Raw genomic sequence first — 20,809 nt, 5'->3', positions numbered from 1 at the left:
ACTAATTACGAACAAAAGAGAGGACTTCCTTGAACATGGAGAAAAGGGCACTGAAAGAGCACTTAGGGGAACATTACCAGCTGAATGAGTAGTGGGTTTATTTCTGCTGCTGTCTGTAGTAATGGACCATCAACACAATGCACTTGGCTCCAACAACACTGAAATTCTCAAATAGTCATCTAATCGCATGAAACTGAGGCCAAGATCTTTCCCATGTGAACATGTTGTAGCTCGGTCCATATTGTCCTCATAAAGCTGTGTGGACAACAGTATGGTGAAACACCATGTACTATACAGTTGTCAAGTACATTTCTTCAAAAACGCTTCATTATCATGAGGACTTTTGATGATTAGTGCTCCAAACATTATGTTATTATTTTGTCTTTAGTGAACTCCAACCAACAATACATAGACGGATAAATAAAAGACATGAAAGCAAGCAGGTCATATCAATTGTTTTATTGATAATAGCCTTTTTTGCAAATTGGTGCTCTTGAAATTCCGGAACACAAAACCCTTGTTTTTTGTTTTTATACCAGTGTTCTGACCACTTCATTGCCTGAACAACATTTTTGTCCCTTATATATATATTTTTTCTTCCTAGTTTATTAAAAAATAGTTAACATCGCTAAATTCATTGCATTCATACCATTTACAATGTACAAGTAGTATAATAATAATTCCCTTTGTAGTTGAAATGCAGTAAAACCATCATTTAAATCAACAGACATATGGACATAATATTTTCTGCTGTTAAACAATACATTCAAAGGACATTCAAGTTACACACAATGTCAGCAAGGACGAATCTCTACTTCTGTCAGAGGTTAATGATAAATAATAGGTGTTTCTTCTTTATTTCAACACATATAGTATAGTGCATCTCTCCAAGATGTAACGAGAGCTCATCTTCTCTGCAGTTAAAATTCCTACGAGGAGGATATCCTCAGAACACAAAGCAGTTGTCTGCTCATACCAGGGTGGAACCAGAGATCAGTCAGTCCAACAACAATGGAACTATGTCAAGTATGAGGCACTAGGAGGTTTTCCCTCCATCTCCCCGTTCCACATCTTCATTTACAGTACAGTGGCTTTAGTTTAAAGCTAACAGTTCAGTCACCAAAGCTTGTTACCAGAAAGATGAAAGTCAGAATCAACGGCATCCCTCCCAGAGAACTCTCCTACACACCTTTTGTATTGGGAGACAGCAGTTAGTGGGCTCTGGTTGAAATGTCCTGTATATCTGATTATCACCTTAACCAAATGACTCAAGCCTTTCTTAGGCTATCTAGGCCTATAGGTAAATCTTTCAACTTTATACACACACAAGTTCACATACTCGCACTGCACACAAATGTCTATAAATCATGTTGGTCTGTTACAATGTATCCAAGTTCAAACCATAGCCTATTCATTCACGGCAAACATCCATGCATCCCTCTTAGCTTCAAGTGTGGCTCCTTCCCACTCTTTATTTGGATAAACTCTGAGGTGAATAACATGTGTTGTTGCCCAGTATTGTGCTAGCTAGTAGTATGAATACTGTACCTCCAACATTTCATTTCCTCAATAAAGGTCTTAGTTCTGTGCATATTGTCATGGATGTCACTGAACACCCCTAAATACCACTTAAGGTGCGTTCCCTGGTACTGCTTGCCACTCATTGGCTAATTAACAGGAAGAGACAGTGTTTTATCTCTACATGTATACGTTTAGACCTGGGAATAAAATAAATAGATCTTTAATATGAGTTTACCTGGGCTTGGAAGCGCTCCGTTTCCTAAACAGATAACAGGTGCTACAGTACATGACCTTCAGCCTACCGATCTGCAGGGCCAATCAACAATAAAACAGTAACACATCATGGTACTATTTACTGAGGGATGTAAGGAGAGAGACAGAGAGAGAAAAGCTGGACAGAGAAAGAAAAGCAGGACAGAGAAAGAGAGGACAGGAGAGAGAGAGACAGAATACAGAAAGAGAGGACAGGAGAGGAGAGAGCGAGACAGAATAGAGAAAGAAAGACAAAATAATTAGCATTGATACAAAATGTTCTGTAAAAAGAAAGGGCATCTCTTTCAGGCACAGAGTTGATTTGTCACAGACCGGGGCCTCATACAGCAGCTATATATACATCCAACTCATCTGACAGGTGACAGACAGAAGAGAAAAGTCAACATTCATTCACCCATCATTGAGACTAGTCTGTCTGGGGAGCTTGGAGGAAGAAGCCAGGAGCATGTCTGTGGGGCTGTGGGGCCCCGGGCCCTTCATAGCCATGCCGGCCCCTACCATGGCCGGGTAGCTGCGGTTACGGCGGATGCCTGCGTTCAGAGCGGGGCCGAGGCCCCCTATGGGACTGGTCACCACAGAAGGGCAGAAGTGGGAAGGGCGGTGGAGGCCGCTGAGGGGCCCCAGCATGGTGGGTCCCGTGGCCCCTGATAAAGAGGGGCCGGCCCCAGCCACGCTGAAGCGCTTCAGCTTGTCCACCAGCTTCAGATTGTGGACGCTGACGTCAGTCTGACACTCGCTGTCTGCTGACTCACTGCTCCGGGCCTCTGCCCTCACCTCCTTCAGGATGGAGCTGGCCGGCTTCGACGCCAGGAAGTTGTCATAGGGGGGGGCGCTGGGACTGAGGTCGAAGGGGCCCACAGGGCTGCTGGGTTTGGTGCAGAGGGAGCGGTGGGTTGGGGAGTTGGGCGGCATGAAGGGTAGGGTGTTGGGGGGCCGCGGTTGTAGAAGCGACGGTACCCCTCCAGTGGGGATGGAGGTGCTACAGTCTGCCCGGTCCCAGCTCTGAGGGTTGTAGACTGCTGCAGAAATGCCTCGCTCCTGGAGGAGCCGCACCAGACCTCCACTAGTGCTCATGGTCTTGGTGGAGTCTCTCAGGTTGGTGAAGGACTCGGCTGCCAGGCTGAGGCGGCGCGGGGTGCAAGGGGTTGAGCAGGGGGTAGATCTGACGCTGCTGCTGCTGGTCATGACGCAGGAGGCAGTAGGGCCCGACATAAGGCTGAAAGAGGGAGATGGAGAGGGACACACACAGACAGTCACACACACATACTGCTATACAGTCAGCTATACTGCTATACAGTCAGCTATAAAGGCAGATATACCGCTATACAGTCACCTATATTGATATACAGTCAGCTATACCGCTATACAGTCAGCTATAAAGGCAGATATACCGCTATACAGTCACCTATATTGATATACAGTCAGCTATACTGCTATACAGTCAGCTATAAAGGCAGATATACCGCTATACAGTCACCTATATTGATATACAGTCAGCTATACTGCTATACAGTCAGCTATAAAGGCAGATATACTGCTATGCATTCACCTATATTGATATACAGTCAGCTATACTGCTATATAGTCAGCTATATTGATATACAGTCAGCTATACTGCTATACAGTCAGCTATATTGATATACTGTCAGCCATGCTGCTATACAGTCAGCTATAAAGGCAGATATACTGCTATGCAGTCACCTATATTGATATACAGTCAGCTATACTGCTATACAGTCAGCTATATTGATATACAGTCAGCTATATTGATATACAGTCAGCTATATTGATATACAGTCAGCTATACTGCTATACAGTCAGCTATATTGATATACTGTCAGCTATACTGCTATACAGTCAGCTATATTGATATACTGTCAGCCATGCTGCTATACAGTCAGCTATAAAGGCAGATATACCGCTATACAGTCAGCTTTATTGATATACAGTCAGCTATACTGCTATACAGTCAGCTATATTGATATACTGTCAGCCATGCTGCTATACAGTCAGCTATAAAGGCAGATATACTGCTATACAGTCAGCTATAAAGGCAGATATACCGCTATACAGTCACCTATATTGATATACAGTCAGCTATACCGCTATACAGTCAGCTATAAAGGCAGATATACCGCTATACAGTCACCTATATTGATATACAGTCAGCTATACTGCTATACAGTCAGCTATAAAGGCAGATATACCGCTATACAGTCACCTATATTGATATACAGTCAGCTATACTGCTATACAGTCAGCTATAAAGGCAGATATACTGCTATGCATTCACCTATATTGATATACAGTCAGCTATACTGCTATATAGTCAGCTATATTGATATACAGTCAGCTATACTGCTATACAGTCAGCTATATTGATATACTGTCAGCCATGCTGCTATACAGTCAGCTATAAAGGCAGATATACTGCTATGCAGTCACCTATATTGATATACAGTCAGCTATACTGCTATACAGTCAGCTATATTGATATACAGTCAGCTATATTGATATACAGTCAGCTATATTGATATACAGTCAGCTATACTGCTATACAGTCAGCTATATTGATATACTGTCAGCTATACTGCTATACAGTCAGCTATATTGATATACTGTCAGCCATGCTGCTATACAGTCAGCTATAAAGGCAGATATACCGCTATACAGTCAGCTTTATTGATATACAGTCAGCTATACTGCTATACAGTCAGCTATATTGATATACTGTCAGCCATGCTGCTATACAGTCAGCTATAAAGGCAGATATACCGCTATACAGTCAGCTATAAAGGCAGATATACTGCTATGCAGTCACCTATATTGATATACAGTCAGCTATACTGCTATACAGTCAGCTATACTGCTATACAGTCAGCTATATTGCTGTAAAGTCAGCTATAGTCAGCTACACTGCAACACAGTCAGCTACACTGCAACAGTCAGCTATACTACTACACAGTCAGCTATACTACTACACAGTCAGCTATACTACTACACAGTCAGCTATACTACTACACAGTCAGCTACACAGTCAGCTATATTGCTATAAAGTCAGCTATACTATTACACAGTCAGCGATACTACTACACAGTCAGCGATACTACTACACAGTCAGCGATACTACTACACAGTCAGCTATACAGTCAGCTATACTGCTATACAGTCAGCTATACTACTACACAGTCAGCTATACTACTACACAGTCAGCTATACAGTAAGCTATACTGCTATACAGTCAGCTATACTGGTATACAGCCAGCAACTCTGCTATACAGTCGGCAATACAGTCAGCCATACTGCCACTCCATCAACCATACTGCCACACCGTCAGCCATACTGCCACACTCAGCCATAGTGCTATACAGTCAGCCATAGTGCTATACAGTCAGCCCTACCGCTATACAGTCAGCCATACTGCTTACCGTCAGCCACACAGTCTGCTATACCGTCAGCCACACAGTCTGCTATACCGTCAGCCACACAGTCTGCTATACCGTCAGCCACACAGTCTGCTATACTGCTATACAGTCAGCAATACTGTTATACAGTCTACCATACTGCTACACAGTCATCCATACCGCTACACAGTCAGCCATACAGTCAGCCATACAGTCAGCCATACCGCTATACAGTCAGCCATACCGCTATACAGTCAGCCATACAGTCAGCCATACAGTCAGCCATACAGTCAGCCATACAGTCAGCCATACTGCTATACAGTCAGCCATACTGCTATACAGTCAGCCATACTGCTATACAGTCAGCCATACCGCTATACAGTCAGCCATACCGCTATACAGTCAGCCACACAGGCAGCTATACTGCTATAGTCTGCCACACAGTCAGCTATACAGTGATACTGTCAGCTATACCGTTATACAGTCAGCTATACAGCTATACTGTCAGCTATACAGCTATACAGTCAGCTATACAGCTACACAGTCAGCTATACAGCTACACAGTCAGCTATACAGCTATACAGTCAGCCATGCTGCCATACAGTCAGCTATGCTCCTCAGCTATGACAGACACAGCCAGTCAGCTAGACTGATGATTCAAGCTTTAATATTACTGGCTATTGGTCCTGAGATCATATCCACATGACAATATTTTATAAGAGTCAACACAGACGGAGTTTAAAGACCACTCAATAGCTCCTTCTAGAGCCTAGACCACTCAATAACTCCTTCTAGAGCCTAGACCACTCAATAGCTCCTTCTAGAGCCTAGACCACTCAATAGCTCCTTCTAGAGCCTAGACCACACAATAGATCCTTCTAGAGCCTAGACCACACAATAGATCCTTCTAGAGCCTAGACCACTCAATAGCTCCTTCTAGAGCCTAGACCACTCAATAGCTCCTTCTAGAGCCTAGACCACTCAAAAGCTCCTTCTAGAGCCTAGACCACTCAATAGCTCCTTCTAGAGCCTAGACCACTCAATAGATCCTTCTAGAGCCTAGACCACACAGTAGATCCTTCTAGAGCCTAGACCACACAATAGATCCTTCTAGAGCCTAGACCACACAATAGATCCTTCTAGAGCCTAGACCACACAATAGCCCCTTCTAGAGCCTAGACCACACAATAGCCCCTTCTAGAGCCTAGACCACTCAATAGATCCTTCTAGAGCCTAGACCACTCAATAGATCCTTCTAGAGCCTAGACCACTCAATAGATCCTTCTAGAGCCTAGACCACACAATAGATCCTTCTAGAGCCTAGACCACACAATAGATCCTTCTAGAGCCTAGACCACACAATAGATCCTTCTAGAGCCTAGACCACTCAATAGATCCTTCTAGAGCCTAGACCACACAGTAGATCCTTCTAGAGCCTAGACCACACAATAGATCCTTCTAGAGCCGAGAACACTCAATAGCTCCTTCTGGAGCCTAGACCACACAATAGCTCCTTCTAGAGCCTAGACCACACATTAGATCCTTCTAGAGCCTAGACCACTCAATAGATCCTTCTGGAGCCTAGACCACACAATGGATCCTTCTAGAGCCTAGACCACACCATGGATCCTTCTAGAGCCTAGACCACACAGTAGATCCTTCTAGAGCCTAGACCACACAATAGATCCTTCTAGAGCCTAGACCACTCAATAGCTCCTTCTAGAGCCTAGACCACTCAATAGCTCCTTCTAGAGCCTAGACCACACAATAGATCCTTCTAGAGCCTAGACCACACAATAGATCCTTCTAGAGCCTAGACCACACAATAGATCCTTCTAGAGCCTAGACCACTCAATAGCTCCTTCTGGAGCCTAGACCACACAATAGCCCCTTCTAGAGCCTAGACCACTCAATAGATCCTTCTAGAGCCTAGACCACTCAATAGATCCTTCTAGAGCCTAGACCACACAATAGCTCCTTCTAGAGCCTAGACCACACAATAGATCCTTCTAGAGCCTAGACCACTCAATAGATCCTTCTGGAGCCTAGACCACACAATGGATCCTTCTAGAGCCTAGACCACTCAATAGATCCTTCTGGAGCCTAGACCACACAATAGCTATTCAATAGGTTGATTTTAGTCTGACCATCTTTGATCATCAATGTTAGTTTCCTTTTTTAGCACACACACTGATGCAGACTAGTACAATATAATGGAGCTTCCTGGTACAAGGTAAATGAACTAACCAATCACTGCCCATATCAATATCAGATCAAATAGAAAACAATATTAACATCTCACTGACTATTTCACTCAGAAACCAACAGACAAATCAATGGGACACTTTGACAAGGTTATCTGGATGTTAACCCAAACACATGCTATTTCAACCCCAGATAACATTTCCTGGAAAAACCCCAAAGGAAATTTACTCATCAATTAGTATCAGAGACGCAGTGCTAACAGATAATTATACAAATCAGTGTTATGAACACTGTTCCAAACATAGTTCTGTAAGCAATGAACACCCACAAGCTTAGCATCAATAATCAGACCACAATCAAGTTGTATTGTATGAATCAATGCCAGGGCCCCATCATTATATTATGGGAGACATTTTGATCTGATCGTCATTGATTAGAGAGTCTCAGCCCGTTGGGGAGGAGCTCTTCTACATTTGTTTGATTAACAGTTGACAGGAGGGGGGTTAGAGGGTTTAGAGACCAAAGGAAGCAGAATAGTTAGAAGGGGACAGCGAGGCAGGCTTTGTTATTCCCCGGAACAACCCCAAAACTACGGAGTCAGACCCCAAATCCCCTACAACGAGGCCACGCTACTAGTCATGTGACATGCGACAGGTCTCACCCACGGGCGGGAGGGGGCGTGGCTCAGTGTCCCTGCTGCTCTAAATCAGCCTTCAGAACAACATGATAGATAGCGGCTTCCTCTTCCTCATCACATGACCTGGAGGGGATGGGGGCAATTCAATACAATTCAATCATCTTTATTCAGGAGGGGCAATTCTAGCTGTCAGACAGTGGGTGTGTGTTAAACACACTATGGCTCAGCCAGGGCAAAGGAAAACGTACTTTATGACTAACTTAGTTTTTACATCAACATGAATTAATATCATTAATCTAAGCCAGTATTTCCTTCAGCAATATGGGCTTATTATGATCCTCTCTGCATTATCATTGTCAACCCAATGCTGAAAGCCAAGGAGGTTTCCACTGTCGGCAGTGAAAGCAGTTCAGACAGACACTGCCACCTAGTGGCTACAGGGGTACACTGCAGTGTCAGCATGCATCTCAAATGGCACTCTTTTCCCTATATGCTGTAGTGCACTGCTTTGGACCAGATCCCACAGTGGATAGGGTAGCCATTTGGGACTCCACCAGTGTGGGGTAAGAGGGTTGTCTAACCTGGGGGTGACTCTGGTCAGCTCGTCTGAGGGGTGCATGATCCGACAGGTGGTGAAGGTATAGGTGGAGCTGGTGTTGGACATGCATTTACCAGGGTAGTGGGCTGTAGACAGGAAGAGAGGGAGAGAGGGGAAGAGAGGGAGAGAGAGGAAGAGAGGGAGAGAGGGGAAGAGAGAGGGAGAGAGAGGAAGAGAGGGAGAGAGGGGAAGAGAGGGAGAGAGGGGAAGAGAGAGGGAGAGAGAGGAAGAGAGGGGGGAAGGTTAGAGGGTTAGTACTGGGCAGAGATACCAACATTCTTTTAAACACAAAACTTAAAATCAAACACTCAAAGACAGAGTGGATGGTTTAAAGCTACATCAGTTGAAAAGATGAAACAGCAGTATTTTTGCCTGAAGAAGCCGTTTTAAACCACTGAAAACAATTAGGTAGGCAGATAAAGGAATGACAATGATTTCAGCAGATTCCTAATATCCCAGGCATGAATTAGTGTTCCACTCTAACATAGGGATTCTCCATAGGGAAGACAATGCAGGTTGAACTAAAAACACTGCAGAGAAGTGGTGTGTTGACTGTTTGGAGCTGTGTGTGGACTCTGCAGTGTTGACTGTTTGGAGTCGTGTGTGGACTCTGCAGTGTTGACTGTTTGGAGTCGTGTGTGGACTCTGCAGTGTTGACTGTTTGGAGTCGTGTGTGGACTCTGCAGTGTTGACTGTTTGGAGCTGTGTGTGGACTCTGCAGTGTTGACTGTTTGGAGCTGTGTGTGGACTCTGCAGCTCAATGTCAAAGGCAGGAGATGAGGTGACATTCACACCACTCCATAATAATTCCTAGGAAACAGGGTCATGGACTGAACATGTTTCCCAAATGGTCCCCTACTCACTATATAGTATCCTACTTTTGACCAGAGCACTATGGCCATGGTTAAAATAGTGCATTGTATAGGGAATAGGGGGCCATTTGGGATGCCAGTAGTGTCATGTGAGTTACTGGACAGCTGTGAGAGCATGATGTTGTTAACAGATCACGTCATCTGATACCACGGCAACCAAACCACAGACCTGGACACCGGCCATAGGTTGTACATATTCAATCTGGTGTGTGTGTGTGTGTGTGTGTGTGTGTGTGTGTGTGTAATACGTATATACTACGTCACTACATTACTATGTAGGTTTACACTAACAAAGGACATCTCCCATTATTTGTCTTTTTGAGTGTTCTTCATGCCTTTGAGATGAAGAATGTTGTGATGGAAGACAAGAACAAAACCACGACTTTCTCAGGAGAGACAACATGATTTGACACCAGATTGGACACAAATGACTCGAGTGGACGGAAGTGGTGATCAGAACTGGATGATTCAAATGAATCTGAATTTGAAAGGAAGGATCTTGAGATTTAGGAACAGTGTGAATGTGTGAGAGAGGTGGAGATTAAACATGATACTGAAATAAATTCAACTCAATATACTCAGAAGGGGCACGATAGTAGCACACGTCTGGACGAGGTGGGTGTGTCTGGACGAGGTGGGTGTGTCTGGACGAGGTGGGTGTGTCTGGACGGGGTGGGTGTGTCTGGACCCGTCTGGCTGAGGTGGGTGTGTCTGGACGAGGTGGGTGTGTCTGGATGAGGTGGGTGTGTCTGGATGAGGTGGGTGTGTCTGGACACGTCTGGATGAGGTGGATGTGTCGATGAGGTGGGTGTGTCTGAACACGTCTGGATGAGGTGGGTGTGTCTGGAGATGTGTGCATGAGCGTGGAGGGATCGGGGACCGATGGGCAGGCGAGGAGGGGATGGCTATGTCCAATGAATGCCCCAATATCCTGAGGTAGAAGGGATGGTTAGCGACGTCCGGTGCCTATGTGACCCATTTAGGAGGCTCCCTCACCGGACACCCCGTCAGCGGCTGCAGCCTGATCCTGGTTCTCCTGGTTCTCTCTGTCTGGAGGTGCGGGGGACAACAGTGATGTGCAGCCTGGGCCTAATGTCTCGCCCTCTTCCCTAGGTTCTCCATCACCCCCAACCCCTCCCTCTGGAAGGTTGTTGTTGATGGCTCTGCCGCTGCAGAAGGAGGAGCAGGAGGAGGAGCGGGTACGGAGGCCCTGCCGGCTGAGGATGGAGATGCCACTAGTGCCGGGGGTAGAGCCTGAGGCAGAGAGGCTGTGGACAGACAGGTGGTCAGACTCCTCTACTACCTCAAAGTCCTCCTCCTCAAAGTCAGTGAACAGGTACATGTGCTCCAGGTCTAGTTCCAGAGGACGGAAGCCCTTAGTGACCACACCAGGCCGCGTGTCCAGGATCCCACCCAGGTTGGGCTGGGCCAGCTGCTGCCACTGGTGCAGGGTGGCTGAGCCTGGGAGGGAGAATATCAAACGTTAGACACACATATATTATTATAGTGTAATGATAATGTAATAAATATTAGTATATATTATTATAGTGTAATCATAATGTAATACATCTTAGTATATATTATCATAGTGTAATGCTAATGTAATAAATGTTAGTGCGTATTATTATAGTGTAATGATAATGTAATAAATATTAGTATATATTATTATAGTGTAATGATAATGCAATAACTATTAGTGTATGTGATGTAATGATAATGTAATACACTATAATAATATATACTAAGATGTATCACATTATCATTACACTATAATAATATATACTAAGATGTATTGATAATGTAATAAATGTTAGTGTGTATTATTATAGTGTAATGATAATGTAATAAATCGTAGCATATATTATTAGTGTAATGATAATGTAATTAATCTCAGTGTATATTATTATAGTGTAATGATAATGTAATTCATCTCAGTGTATATTATTATAGTGTAATGATGTAATTCATCTCAGTGTATATTATTATAGTGTAATGATAATGTAATTCATCTCAATGTATATTATTATAGTGTAATGATAATTTAATTAATCTCAGTGTATATTATTATAGTGTAATGATAATGTAATTCATCTCAGTGTATATTATTATAGTGTAATGATAATGTAATAACAGTGTAATAATGTAATGAACTCACAAGGTAAAGTGTTGATTCATTGTGCATGTTAATGGTATTGTCACCAGGTGGCACCAGAGACCCAGATTAGATACTCTACTAGATGTTTCCTACTACTGTATAACCTGACAGTTACTACATCCCAAATGCCACTCTACATCCCTATATAGTGCAATACTTTTGACCAGGAACCCTCTGATCTCTGGTGATTTTTCAATCAACCATTTCATCTGACAAAAAAATGTTGAAAACAACATTTGGAAAATAAATATATTTAGCATTTTAGCGTGGGAAAATAAATACTCTATATAATAAAATGTGAAGAACTTCTCTTTTATTTGGTTAAATGTGTGCTTCATACCTGATCTAGAACTGCATCTATCGATTCAAACTAACACAGTATCCAACATGTATTTCAAACAGATGCATTCAGGTTCTTTCAGGAGATAACACAAATATGTAGCAAATCTCTTTTGACAGCTTTTTGAGGATGCCTGATATGTTTGGAGATGATTTGACATGGACATTAGAGTAACAGGCTGTACAGCTGTTTAATGTAATCCCTCCTTGATAAAACATAGGATGAGAGGCACAGGGCCTCAACGATGCTGTGGAAAAGACCTTCAACAGGTCTGGGTTTGCTTTGCATGATGATAACTAAACTAGGTTAAACTAATGTGTTTGGCAGGGCTAGTGGTGGTGGGCTGGTCTAAGTCTAAGTCTAAAGACTCAGACACACCAATAACGTTTTCTAACTTGGCACCTCTGAACATAATTTGCAAATCGATTTTATTATGTAGAATCCCTTAAAGATTTTTGGCAGTCAGACGTCGACAGCGGGTGGTCCCTAAAACACAGCGCGCTGAACGATCGGCAGACGAAAGCTAGATCCACATTCGGTGTGATGTGTGTGAGCCTCAACTCTAACTGCAGATGTGGAAGCAGCAGCGGGGGCTGGGTGAGTCTGAAGTAGAAGGAGTACTGTGTGGAGAGGCTGCACTCATCATGGTGAATTAACTCCCACAGTGTGTCAACCAGCAGCAGGGTGAGAGGTCGTGTGGGAGGAGTCACCTTCCAGAGGCTTGACGATCTGCAGCTTCTCCGGCAGGTAGGAGCGGGAGCTGAAGGAGTACCCAGACCAGATGGAAGAGGGGTGGGTTCCTCCCAGGGACATGATGCTCTCTGTGGGGGTCATACTGCCGTTGTACACCTCTCCCTTCTCCACCAGCCCCTGGAGCTTCCGATCCCTCTCCTCCTCGAAGAAGCGCCGCTCGCTCAGGTAGTTGTCCCGCCGCAGGGAGAGACGTCGCAGGGCTGCTTCCAGATCCTGAGAGCCCGGCGTTCCAGGGGTCCCTGGTTTCTTGTTGGAATCATCCGCACTGGGGGGGAGAGAGAGAATAGAGCAGAAGACAACATGAGTCTTGGCCATCAACCTGCTTTAGCTGAGGTCTGGAGAAACTGTGTACATAGTATTTATTTATTCAATCTATTCAATGCTACAAGTCTAACAAAAGGTCCTATAACTGGTTTGCTGTACTCAATGAAAGACACTGGTCCTGTACATAACAACAAGACTGGCTGATGACATCAGCAAAACAACAAAAAGAGTCAACTGTTATTTGCGGTTTGCGTTCCTAATAACAAAAATCACCAATGGTCATTTGACGTCAATACAAGACGTTTTGACTTTCCTAGCATTATGTGCAGAGCCACAACATAATCAGTTGTTACATGAGAAAGTACTGTTTGGCTTTATTGTACCGTGGTTGCTATGGGAACTAGTAAAGACAAACTTCTTCCTTTGCCTCTTGGTTTACCCAGCAAAGCCATGGATATTTCTGTCAGTGGCGTTGTTGTATAGCCAGCAAAGTGCTTAGTAACCCTAACCCTGATCTATTCAAATTACAATGATAGCAGATATGCATTCAGGAAACCATGGGAACCGTCTTGTTTAACACTCTGTTTACACTCTGATAGACTTTACTGGACAACTACATGGATGGGACGACCTCTGGCCTGTTGTTCCAGCCAGAACTTTACTAGATCAAGAAGACAGAGGAAGAGGAGAATGAGGGAGAGTTAACATTTAGAGAGAGAGAGTTAACATTTAGAGAGAGAGAGTTCACATTCAGAGAGAGAGAGAGAGAGTAAGAGAGAGAGAAAGAGAGAGAGAAGAGAGAGAGAGAGAGAGAGAGAGAGAGAGAGAGAGAGAGTTCACATTCAGAGAGAGAGAGAGAGTTCACATTCAGAGAGAGAGTTCACATTCAGAGAGGGAGAGAGAGAGAGAGTTCACATTCAGAGAGAGAGAGTTCACATTCAGAGAGAGACAGAGAGTTCACATTCAGAGAGAGAGTTCACATTCAGAGAGGGAGAGAGAGAGAGAGAGAGAGAGTTCACATTCAGAGAGAGAGAGTTCACATTCAGAGAGAGACAGAGAGTTCACATTCAGAGAGAGACAGAGAGTTCACATTCAGAGAGAGAGAAAGAGAGATATTTCATATTCAAAGTGAAAGACAGCCAGCCAGCGAGTAGTCATGGCTCAGTCCCAGTCCCAGCACCTTTGGTCAGGCGTCTCCAGTATGAAGCTGTTGGTGTGGTTGTCTATGAGGATGCTCCCCATATCTCCTCCGTACAGGCTGGAGCGGGGCGTGGACAGGCAGCTGGAGCGGCCAGAGTTCAGACAGGACGACCGGTTGGAGCCGGGGATGTTCATGGGAGACGGGGCCAGAGAGGAGCGCTGACGCATCAGGTTAATGTTTTTCACAGTCTCAAACACACGCTTGGGGTGCAACCTACACACGCATACCATACACGAACACACACACGGACACACACACGGACACACACACACGGACACACAATATCAGCGTAGCTCCTAAATGGGGTTAGATGTACTTCAGTAGATATTGGTATTGAATAAGGGCCTACTTCTGCTCTTCCACTTCCGGGTCATCCATAGCCAGCCCCTTCCTCATGGTGCCCTCAATCTCAGCAGCTAGAGAGTCCTGGGAGGACAGACAGACAGACAATAATAATAATGATGATTACTATGTGACTCTGAAGTCCCAGACCTAGGGACTATGATTAATAAAGATTCTCTTGGTAACTTTGAAAAGGGGGGTGTCCTCTTCAGACAGACAACTCTCCCAATAAATCACGAGGCAGAATGTCACGATTCAAAACCAAAGTTGGCAGGTAAAACCTTTGCAGTAGTTTAAGTGAAGGTAGTTGATGTAAACTAACCACTCACCTAATCCACTCATTAAAAACAACCTCTGATCACCATATTTCTAGCTAGGAACAACACGCTAGCACAACACGCTGGCACAACACGCTGGCACAACACGCTGGGACAACACGCTAGCACAACACGCTAGCACAACACGCTGATAAGGCAGTGATGTAAGAAAGCTGGATGTCCCAACTCTGCTCTTCTCTCTATGCCAAACTGACGTTGTAAACATCCAGCCGTGTTAAGCTGGAACATTGGTGTATTCTAGAGCAGGACACTCCAACCCTGTTCCTGGAGAGACCTCATCCTGTAGGTTATCACTCCAAACCTGTTCCTGGAGAGACACCTTCCTGTAGGTTATCCCTCCAAACCTGTTCCTGGAGAGACCTCATCCTGTAGGTTATCACTCCAAACCTGTTCCTGGAGAGACACCTTCCTGTAGGTTATCCCTCCAACCCTGTTCCTGGAGAGACACCTTCCTGTAGGTTATCACTCCAAACCTGTTCCTGGAGAGACACCTTCCTGTAGGTTATCCCTCCAAACCTGTTCCTGGAGAGACCTCATCCTGTAGGTTATCACTCCAAACCTGTTCCTGGAGAGACACCTTCCTGTAGGTTATCCCTCCAAACCTGTTCCTGGAGAGACCTCATCCTGTAGGTTATCACTCCAACCCTGTTCCTGGAGAGATACCTTCCTGTAGGTTATCACTCCAACCCTGTTCCTGGAGAGACACCTTCCAGTAGGTTATCACTCCAACCCTGTTTCTGGAGAGATACCTTCCTGTAGGTTATCACTCCAACCCTGTTCCTGGAGAGACACCTTCCTGTAGGTTATCACTCCAACCCTGTTTCTGGAGAGACACCTTCCAGTAGGTTATCCCTCCAACCCTGTTTCTGGAGAGACACCTTCCAGTAGGTTATCCCTCCAAACCTGTTCCTGGAGAGACACCTTCCAGTAGGTTATCCCTCCAAACCTGTTCCTGGAGAGACACCTTCCTGTAGGTTATCACTCCAACCCTGTTCCTGGAGAGATACCTTCCTGTAGGTTATCACTCCAACCCTGTTCCTGGAGAGATACCTTCCTGTAGGTTATCACTCCAACCCTGTTCCTGGAGAGACACCTTCCTGTAGGTTATCACTCCAACCCTGTTTCTGGAGTTACCCTCCTGTAGGTTATCACTCCAACCCTGTTCCTGGAGAGACCTCATCCTGTAGGTTCACTCCAACCCTGTTTCTGGAGTTACCCTCCTGTAGGTTTTCACTCCAACCCTGTTCCTGGAGAGACACTGTCCTGTAGGTTATCACTCCAACCCTGTTTCTGGAGAGACACCTTCCTGTAGGTTATCACTCCAACCCTGTTTCTGGAGTTACCCTCCTGTAGGTTATCACTCCAACCCTGTTCCTGGAGAGACCTCATCCTGTAGGTTTTCACTCCAACCCTGTTTCTGGAGTTACCCTCCTGTAGGTTTTCACTCCAACCCTGTTTCTGGAGTTACCCTCCTGTAAGGTTTTCACTCCAACCCTGTTCCTGGCGAGACACCCTCCTGTAGGTTTTCATCTCCAACCCTGTTCCTGGAGAGATACAGTCCTGTAGGTTTTCACTCCAACCCTGTTCCTGGAGAGCTACAGTCCTGTAGGTTTTAACTCCAACCCTGTTCCTGGAGAGCTACAGTCTTCTAGGTTTTAACTCCAACCCTGTTCCTGGAGAGATAAAGTCCTGTAGGTTTAAACTCCAACCCTGTTCCTGGAGAGATACCCTCCTGTAGGTTTAAACTCCAACCCTGTTCCTGGAGAGATACCCTCCTGTAGGTTTTCACTCCAACCCTGTTCCTGGAGAGTAACCCTACTGTAGGTTTTCACTCCAACCCTGTTCCTGGAGAGCTACCCTCCTGTAGGTTTTCACTCCAACCCTGTTCCTGGAGAGATACCCTCCTGTAGGTTTTTACTCCAACCCTGTTCCTGGAGAGATACCCTCCTGTAGGTTTTTGCTCCAACCCTGTTCCTGGAGAGATACCCTCCTGTAGGTTTTCACTCCAACCCTGTTCCTGGAGAGATACCCTCCTGTAGGTTTTCACTCCAACCCTAATCTATCACACCTGATTCTAATAATTAGCTGGTTGATAAGCTGAATCAGGTTAGTTACAACTGGGGTTGGAGTGAAAACCTACAGGAGGATATCTCTCTAGGAACAGGGTTGGAGTGAAAACCTACAGGAAGGTAGCTCTCCAGGAACAGGGTTGGAGTGAAAACCTACAGGAGGGTATCTCTCCAGGAACAGGGTTGGAGTGAAAACCTACAGGAGGGTAGCTCTCCAGGAACAGGGTTGGAGTGAAAACCTACAGGAGGGTAGCTCTCCAGGAACAGGGTTGGAGTGAAAACCTACAGGAGGGTTGCTCTCCAGGAACAGGGTTGGAGTTTAAACCTACAGGAGGGTATCTCTCCAGGAACAGGGTTGGAGTGAAAACCTACAGGAGGATAGATCTCCAGGAACAGAGTTGGAGTGAAAACCTACAGGAGGGTAGCTCTCCAGGAACAGGGTTGGAGTGAAAACCTACAGGAGGATAGATCTCCAGGAACAGAGTTGGAGTGAAAACCTACAGGAGGGTAGTTCTCCAGGAACAGGGTTGGAGTGAAAACCTACAGGAGGGTAGCTCTCCAGGATCAGAGTTGGAGACCCATGTTCTAGAGAGACTATGTGACTGAATTGGGTTAATTTGTTAGAGAATCTTCTGGGCCCCAAAAAACAGCCAATCGATTCGGGACAAACAAAACAAGACAGGATCCATCACACGGACATAACAGGGTTACTATGGGAACCAACCCCAGCCTGTTAATCCTACTGTAAACACCTCAAAGCATTACTTCTCTCTACAGGGTCAATACCAGCCATCTCCTTCTCCCCACAGACCACATTCACTACGGCTAGACGCTAACACAGATAAGGTGTCTACCTCTCTCTGTGACTGGCTTTACATTACAATTACATCACAGTTCTGGGGCTGGGGAGTTAGGACGTGGCCAGGGCTGGGGTCAGGGCATTAGGGTTACCTCCCTACTCCTCACTGGTGGTGAGTGGCAACACATCAAGCAGTCAGAGATGCAATAGACAAGTTCTCCACTCACCCCCTCGGCATAAACTATGTTGTTAACATATGACACCTGAGGAAAGGGGTTGAAAACAAAACCTGGTGAAGGAAATCCATTTCACCTCTATACCAGTTATAGCCCTCTCTCCCCTCCGCTTTCCTTCAATCTTTTCTTCCCTCTAGCTCTCCTTCAATCTTTTCTTCCCTCCCTCCCTCCCATGCTGCCTCCCTCCCCTCTCATGCTCCCTCCCTCCCTCCCCTCTCATGCTCCCTCCCTCCCTCCCTCCCCTCTCATGCTCCCTCCCTCCCTCCCCTCTCATGCTCCCTCCCTCCCTCCCCTCTCATGCTCCCTCCCTCCCTCCCCTCTCATGCTCCCTCCCTCCCTCCCCTCTCATGCTCCCTCCCTCCCTCCCTCCCCTCTCATGCTCCCTCCCTCCCTCCCCTCTCATGCTCCCTCCCTCCCTCCCCTCTCATGCTCCCTCCTCTCTCTCTCTCTCTCTCTCCCTCCCTCTTGCTCCCTCCCTCTCGCTCCCTCTCTCCGTCTTGCTCCCTCCCTCTTGTTCCCTCCCTCTTGCTCCCTCCCTCTCGCTCCCTCTCTCCGTCTTGCTCCCTCCCTCTTGTTCCCTCCCTCTCTCCCTCTTGCTCCCTCCCCATCTTGCTCCCTCCCTCTAGCTCCCTCTCTCCCTCTCCCTCCCTCTAGTCTGTCCATAGGGAACAGGAAGTGTTGAGGTGTACTCAGGGGCAGTGTTTTATTACTCTGACCCCTGTGTATGTGTCTCTCACCATAGGGAACAGGCCCAGGGAGTGGAAGCGTCGGGGTGTACTGAGAGGTAGTGATTTATTCCGGAGGTTCTTCAGCTCTTCCTGGGCCTCATGGAGCATCTCCATACACTCTGCATACTTATCCTCCAACTCCCTCAGCTAGAGGAGGGGAGAGAGAGAGAGAGAGAGAGAGAGAGAGCAAGAGATTATCAGAAAACTATATGGACAATATCACAATTCTATCATTCTAGATAACGACAGTGATAATCATATGCTGTTGAAACATCAGGGGGACATCAAACACTATTCTATTTAAATATGGCTAGAGATTGTATTGAATTATATAACCTAACTTCCACTAGACTCATTCCATGGAGGGCTGAGTGTCTGCATGTTTTCACTCCTCCCTTGTACTTGATTGATGAATTAATGTTGTCTAGGTCTTAATTGAAAGGAAACACCAAAAACCAGCAGACACTATGTCCTCCATGGAATGAGTTTGACACCCCTACAGTAATGGAAAACATCCCTAGCGTGGTAATTGGGTCTCGTTAGGCAGTGCTTATTGTCCACTTGGTAATTGATTAATGAGGCTTTACTGTACCTCAGCAGTGAGCTGGCGCTGGGCATCTTTGGCAGCTCCTAGATGCTGGGTGAGCTCTTGGTTTTCCACTGCATACTGCAGAACAGACATGAATGTTAGTCCCTTAGGGCTATAAGCTCACACACATCATCATAGTCACACTGATAACAGCTATAAGACTAGTTGTGTTCCAGGTCGGCGTCTTTGCAGCTGTGCATCTCTGAAGATGTCTATATTAAGAATATGGTTCTACTTCTCCAGGCGTTGTGATATCAGAAACATCTGCAGAGCGGGACTGTAAGAAAGGCGACCTGGAACGTGTCCATTGGCCTGGACCGTGGCAGGCAGTCTGGGTCATTACTGGCCTGGCCACTCACAGACTTGGACTTCTTCTGCAGGTCTACGATCTGGGACAGGAGGTGTGTGATCTCCTCCTGCTGGCGAGACGCGTCATCCGTCTTCCTCGCCAGCTCCTCCGCCAGGGTGGACATCTGGTGGTTGGCATCTCCTAGTGGGCACACGGGACGGGGCGAAAGAAATGACATGAGCAATGAGTATCCACCATGAACCAGTGTTGTTGACCTCTCCTAGACCTCCTCCATAGCAACACTTAAATGTAGCTCCAGTGATACATGATGCTAACTGCCTAGCTAGGTGTTAGCAATATCTCCACCTAGTTCTCTCCATATGGCTTTCACACATCCAGTCCTATCAGATGTGTGAAGGGGAAGGGCAGAGGGAACATCATTTTTAGAATGAAACACAGCCCTGTTTTGCTTTCTCTCAGGGAGCCCAGGGGACAGGGGAGGTAAAACATGAGCCGTGTGTGTGTGTGTGTGTGTGTGTGTGTGTGTGTGTGTGTGTGTGTGTGTGTGTGTGTGTGTGTGTTACTCACTCAGCTCTTTGACGACGTCGTTGACCAGCTGCTGCTCCTTCTCCTCGTACTCCTCTGTCTCCGTCTCCAGGTGACTGGCCTGGTGGGGGATGACAGGATGCAGCCACGCATCATCATCATCATCATCATCACACAGCAGGAGAGCTGGGTGTAAAGTATTGGCAGCAGTACTTATTCCAGTCCTATTACCACTGGTACTTCTGGTTTACTATGAAAATATTCTACTGAATCTTTCTGGTAAGCATCTGAAGTTATTCAATCAAATTAGCTCACTCTTGCTAACATTATGGTATTTATTACAATGAACTCCCATGTGACCAGGTAATAAGTATTTCATTATGTTATGTCATTTTGTTAAATTCCATATTATTATCTGACTGTAACAAAGTATTACCCAGTTGCCATCTCTTCACTGTCTAAGGTTTAGCAAATGTTTATCAATGTACAGTGTTAACTGAACTCTGTAAAATAAACCCCCAGACTGTGATCTTAACCCCAGGGTGCAGAGCCATGATCGGTCCCCAAAGCAATGACATTAATATCTGATGACCTCTCCTTCACAGTATGGTCAGCAGGACACCGCCACAGAACTACACACAGGGTTAGTT

The 20,809-nt window shown here is 45.7% G+C and overlaps 1 protein-coding gene across 11 annotated transcripts in view; it reads right to left on the bottom strand.

Annotated features, from left to right (window-relative positions):
* Window positions 1–444: 444 nt before the first annotated feature.
* The window catches only part of LOC106591343 (trafficking kinesin-binding protein 1), a 116,131-nt gene continuing 95,766 nt past the window's right edge, over window positions 445–20,809 (bottom strand). For 7 of the 11 annotated variants that reach the window (XM_045697989.1, XM_045697968.1, XM_045697932.1 and 4 more), the window contains 11 exons: window positions 20,202–20,280; window positions 19,684–19,814; window positions 19,328–19,402; window positions 18,745–18,882; window positions 17,999–18,034; window positions 14,573–14,649; window positions 14,203–14,436; window positions 12,716–13,023; window positions 10,507–10,971; window positions 8,622–8,724; window positions 445–3,010 (listed from right to left, as the gene is read on the bottom strand). In XM_045697989.1, coding sequence (XP_045553945.1) covers window positions 2,185–3,010; window positions 8,622–8,724; window positions 10,507–10,971; window positions 12,716–13,023; window positions 14,203–14,436; window positions 14,573–14,649; window positions 17,999–18,034; window positions 18,745–18,882; window positions 19,328–19,402; window positions 19,684–19,814; window positions 20,202–20,280 — 2,472 coding nt within the window. In that variant the 3' untranslated portion in view covers window positions 445–2,184. Of the gene's footprint in view, window positions 3,011–8,064; window positions 8,164–8,621; window positions 8,725–10,506; window positions 10,972–12,715; window positions 13,024–14,202; window positions 14,437–14,572; window positions 14,650–17,998; window positions 18,035–18,744; window positions 18,883–19,327; window positions 19,403–19,683; window positions 19,815–20,201; window positions 20,281–20,809 lie in introns of all 11 variants that reach the window. The other 4 variants (XM_045697960.1, XM_045697982.1, XM_045697993.1 and 1 more) reach the window with 3 other exon arrangements.

Source organism: Salmo salar, chromosome ssa02, assembly GCF_905237065.1.
Source record: "Salmo salar chromosome ssa02, Ssal_v3.1, whole genome shotgun sequence".
In the NCBI taxonomy this organism is placed as follows: domain Eukaryota; kingdom Metazoa; phylum Chordata; class Actinopteri; order Salmoniformes; family Salmonidae; genus Salmo; species Salmo salar.
Note: the sequence above shows the minus strand (reverse complement) of the source record. Positions and strands in the feature narration are given on the sequence as shown.